We start from the raw sequence: 5,751 nt of genomic DNA on the forward strand, positions 1-5,751 counted from the left end.
AACAAACCACCACACCTCTGGCAGAAGGTTATGTGCTTAACTCAAGGCCACAAAATTACCCAGAACATACTGGCACTGTATGCTGCTTTCAGTAGTTATCCACTCAAATCAGGCAGATACTGCAGGTGGCTGTTTTAGCATCACAAGAAAGTATCTGTCACAATGACAATCAGGACACATCATGCACCACAGCCAGGAACATAAAACACTATTCTAGTATCTGCCTCAGATTTTAAGAGCCAGCGCTTGCGATGCCACTGAATGGTGATTAATTTGGTCAATGGAAGATCACAAAGTCACTTACACATATTAGTTCACACTTTCTTGTAAATAATCTGCAAAGCAGGCTGATTCAGTTCTATTGAGAATCACTTGCCTACTCAACAGTCAGAATCAGCTCATCATAAGGCACAGGTAATGGAAGGTCAAAAATGGTCTTACATATCTATCCTACTGCTTCAGACAAGTAAGTTTAAAGTACTTAAGCTTTAGGTTTAAAATTGTAACCATTTAAATCCTTTAATCCTACGGTTGACATTTACAGTGACTAAAAAGATTAAATATTTTGCTACCCAAATAACTCCTTTTGAGCAGGTAGTATTTAAAAGCAATAGACTTTGGAGTCATATTACATTAGGCTAGAAGTTGTAATTAATGTTTCAGGTTTCTGAAGTCTTAAAAAGGTATCCCTAACAGCATTTAATATCTTAAATTATAAAATTGTCACTGCATATATATATCACTGTTTCAGGTCCCTCTTTTGCTGAGTGGTGAGATTTATCTAGCACCTAATTGTCACGGGAGTGGCAGCTGAACCATAGCTAGGATACATCTGCACACCATAACATACTGTGCACAGCTTTGCTTTTCAGTGAGCTGGTATCCGTGATTCAGCATATTGTGAAAGGAAGGAAATTCTTTTCCTTTGTTTATCTGATAAATTCAGCCCCTCTTTTTGCAGCTCCAAGGAGTTATTAGGGCATTTAATCTAATTTAGGCACTTAAGTATTCCAGAAGAGTAAAGGTACAAAACCATGCGTACAATTACGTTCTCCTGCAAAACTGAAACGGGTAGCATGAAAATAAATTGATGCTGAGGCTTTGCTGACAATGAATTGTTGTGATTGATGAACACAGTGAACTCATTCTCAATGTCAGCTAGAAAAACCAAGTAACTTTACCTGCAGGCTAACTCATAGTTGACTCAAGCTTTCAAAAAGTAAAAATTTAACAAAACCTGCACCACCTCATCAGGTTTTCTGTTCACAAAAAGTGTCCTGGAGCTCAGCTTTTCAATTCACACAGGTCGCAAACAGCGCTGTGATTGTTTTATATGAAAATTCAAACGTGCAGATCTGCAGTGTATTCTGCACCCCGAGCTCACAAGTCAGCCCCCTGTTCCCGTGCAAAAACTCACTCATGTGCTATGTGGATCACTCTATAGGATCACTCCACTAACCTGCAACAAATGAATTCACTGAAATGGAACAACTACTTGAGAGGTATTGTATATTCCTCTGTTCCCTTTTGATGTGTCTGATAGTACATGCAGTTTTGCCTACATGTATTTTTCTTACTAACTTAAAAAGTTTTCAGTTCTTGTGAGTTGAGGTTTGATTCATTATCTCCTTCAAGTTATTTTCATACTGTTGTATTACTACTTCAAATTATTTTTTTTCAAATGCAATTTCAAAAATACTACTTCTATTTTTATAGTCCTTCCCTCCCACTCCATAGTCCTATCACACTTTAAATATTTTTACAGTCTCCTATGTACTTTAGATCACTTCACAAAGCAGATTTATTTTGTAAACTCTGTGCAACAGAGAAATTCAACTTTATACAGTCAGCTTTAATCCCAAATTCAGCAAGATACTGAGCATATTCCAAAATACAAGCATTTAGGTTGCTGAATTTCATTTGAGAAGTCCTATAATTAAACCAAGCTGCTCATTATAGTTGGCTATTTCAAAACATAAGAAAATAGGTGTCTTCTCCTTCCCCAATACATAAATAGCAAAACAATCATATCGCACCTTGGAAAGTAAACAGTCTTTCATGGTGTTTTATCCAAAGTCAAGGACGAGATTAGGTATCTTTTCAAACATGCAATATAAAATTGAGTATCTAGCATAAAAATAAAAAGTTTATGGTCTTCATGGCTGGGTGCTGAGTTTAATTACTCACAGGCTTACCATTTTTTTTTAATCTTATGTGGGGATTAACAACAAAGTAAAAATCAATAACTAAATTAGAAGTCTTAAAAATGGTAGACTAAATAATCCTCATCCAAAGAGTTTAAAAACAGAACCAGTTTTGCAACAGATGAAAGGGCTTGAGAAGGAGGGAAGCAGACCACAGTGGGTCTTATCTCTTATTGATGTTAACTGAAAGCATATTGCCTAAAGTTAAAATTTCCTAAACTTGCATACCTGCTCTTCCAGTCTTGTCAAATGGGTTTATAGTAATAATTTCCTGTTAAAATATTTTACTTTCCGTTTTAAATGTTGTTTTTAGAATTATAATGACAAACACATGAATTTTTAGTATCTTATTTTTATTTATGCAATTAATCTCAAGCGACAGAAATTCAGCAGACAATGGAAAAGATTCTGTGACTGGAACCGGCAGGTGGAGAACCTCCTCTCCACAAGTAAACGTTTCCTGAGATAAAGCCACCACTAAGTGGGGTACCCCTCTCTCCTGCAGCACTTCCTCTTTCTGAATTCATACAATGGGATTTTGGGAAGCAGGAAGCACAATAATGTGTACTGAGACAACTCAGGAAGAAGAGATGGGAAAGTTCTGATTCCTAGGCAGAAAGATTTGAAGGGCTTCACACCAAAGTAGCAGCCATAAAAACGCACTGACATCGCAAAACTGTGCCATAGTTGAGAGACTTGAGAAACTCATGTAACTGCTCCAGCAGCTTTCTGGTGGACACTGCAAATATGATATTGTTATTTTGCAGTTTGTGAAAAAAGTGAAAGACTCATCATGAATAATAAAAAAAAATAATTTCCAATTAAAGGTATTTATTAAAGCTTGCCTTTTTTCTTATAGATTCATTTCCTGTTATTTAGCAGGCTAGAATGTAATCAGACCGTCGAAGCCACATATATACACTCTATTTCTAGACATATTATAAATTATTTAAAAACCTTTGGAATGACCTTGAACACCTTTTCCACAAAAGGCTTCCAATGCCAGAAGCAGTAAATTCTCTCAATCAAAGATGAATCAAAGGAACACACTGTCTAGGACTGCAAAATGAGCCCTTTATAACCTGACCCTATCAAACCTGCAGGTAGTCCCCAAAGGTGCTAAACCAGGCATGCATGAGAGGAAGCCAATAAGCCATACAAAAAAAACTGAAAGGGCAATGAGGAAAAATCAAATGGACACAGATGACAGTGCTGAGACCACTGAAAGGTGAAGATGACACTACACATCCCAGACTGCCATTTTAAGCCCAAGATGTGTAATTTATTGCATATTGGGCAACAAGTATTAGCTAAATATTACATGCTTTTCTCAAGAAAAAGAGGAAAAACTCCCAAGCCACAGTGCATCATTAGATATGACATAACAGACTACATAACTTCTACATAACTGCCATTTCTTTTTAAATAGCAATAATGAATACTACTCTGTTCAGGCAACAGATTACTGATTCATTAAATCATGTGTATTTTGACATAATTTTGTCACTAGTATTAAGATAGTGTCTACAGAACAGATATTAGATAACTTCCTCTTGATATTACCTCATTAAAGTAATGAGATGAAAGTGACCAATGACATAAAAACTACTGTTGAAATTTCAGGTCATCACATCACAGAAACAAAAAATATACAGCAGAAAGCATACAGACTACAGTAGCAGCAAGTCTCAGTTATATGAGCCTAAGAGAAATATTTTCATTTCCCCTGCAAACACTTGTAGGCAAAAAAGTCAACACCATCTGCCCAGCTCTAATTCTAATGTAAAGTTATTCTACTTGGAACAAAGAAAAACCACCAATCGAAAAAATATTTTTAAACATTTCTAAAATTAAAACTATAGACTTCCTCACAAGGAGGAGGCTTTCTTCTACTCCTAAATCTATTCCTGTTTCCTCATGAAAGACATGATAGTTTTATACAGAAGACTGAGGAGTAGGTTCACACATTTCTTGGTCTAGTTTTGTCCTTTTACATAGCTGAGCTGCAGTACTCCACTGATTTAATCATTTTTTTTTTTCCTCCTTATATTAGGTAGCTTAATTGTGGAAGTGTAGAAATGCCAATTTCAGAGACTATGGTCTTTAATCCAAAAGTAATGCCTAAGTGCTTAACCCTAACTGGAGCCAAGTGCAAGCTCCCAGAATCACTGAGGTCCAAAGAGACCTCTTAACCTCATCTAGTCCAAACCCTCTGCTGAAGTACAATCAGCTACAGGAAGTTGCCCAGGACCATATCCAGTCAGGTTTTGAACATTATCATGCATGTTTAGATGTCTCTTCAGTCCTGGACTCAGAAACTCAACAGTGAGCTCTAGCAACCTGCTAGTATCTGGTTAGATATCATACATGTCCACTAAAAAACATCCCCCAACAAACTCAAATGCATTAATAGTGAACTAGTTTAGCCTACTCACTGTACAATGCTCTGTTACTGCCCTTGCAAGCTCTAAGATAAAGGCACTGAGCTAATATATTCATATACACATACAATGTTTCCCCAAACACGTTCATAGGACTTGACCTTCTTGGAACAGTTGTATTTGTTTGTTATTATTAGCTTTGACTTTGGAGCTATTTACCATTTATTTGGATGGCAGATTTTGGGCAACCTGTTAATGAGCTGAATTTATGCTGGGGGTCTAGTTTTTAAACTGTAAGGCCTGAATACTTCACACTTGAGTCTGCAGTGTTGTCACTGACCCACTGCCCAACATGGGACATTTACTTCAGTTCCCTGTGCATCATATGCTATTTATTTCAAAAATGGTACACAATGCTATCCTATCTTTGTAAAATATTTAGGGAGATACAAGTGCAGTGTACTATGTGTGAAATTTTACTAAAACTGATGAAACTAGTATAATAACACACACTTCCCACATTCATTCCCAAGAATATCTTGTTACTTGTTACTAATCAATTATATACTCTGACTTAGAACATCTTGCCTACCTTGTCTGGTATACTCATCTGCTTCTCTGTGGACCAAGTCTTTTACCCGGTTTCCATACAGCAACCTAGAGGAATCATGATCAAAAGCTTTCAAGGTTTCACTGGAGCTGTAAGACTTCTGTGTAGGCACTCTGCACTCCTCATTTTCTGCAGAAGAATTTGTATAGCGCCGTTCCTTGTCCCGTCTGCTCTTTGTGAGGGAGCAATAAGGCCTACGTTCCTTCACATCCATACTTCATTCCTTCTCTGCGTACATCAGTCCAGCTTTATTGGAAGTCTTCTCTACATTCAGCTTACATTCACCTATAACAAAATTAGAAAGACACCACTAATGTTTTACAATGTTATCTAATTGCTGTAATTGCTTCCTAACTGTCAGGAAGAGAAAGATAGGATCAATGATGGGTGAGAAGACCTTTTGTAACATTTACTAGACTTCTCAGAGTCTTGTGCATGGGCTACCCTCATCAATAAAATTAACAAATAAATTCTTGTCAGTGACAACACAATATTTCTCATTTTTATACAACAGATTGGAAGACCAAAAGCAGACTGAGAACTGGGTGGAAAAACC

General features: G+C 36.8%; 1 protein-coding gene across 1 annotated transcript in view; it reads right to left on the minus strand.

Moving 5' to 3' along the window:
- LOC103770652 (teneurin-3-like) overlaps positions 1-5,409 on the minus strand; it is a gene marked incomplete at its 3' end in the record, with an annotated part of 15,497 nt that extends 10,088 nt beyond the window's left edge. Inside the window, exon 1 of the mRNA XM_008937922.1 lies at positions 5,178-5,409. Coding sequence (XP_008936170.1) covers positions 5,178-5,409 — 232 coding nt within the window. The remainder of the gene's footprint in view (positions 1-5,177) is intronic.
- Positions 5,410-5,751: the final 342 nt, after the last annotated feature.

Source organism: Merops nubicus, unplaced genomic scaffold, assembly GCF_000691845.1.
Source record: "Merops nubicus isolate BGI_N331 unplaced genomic scaffold, ASM69184v1 scaffold17933, whole genome shotgun sequence".
Taxonomy (NCBI): domain Eukaryota; kingdom Metazoa; phylum Chordata; class Aves; order Coraciiformes; family Meropidae; genus Merops; species Merops nubicus.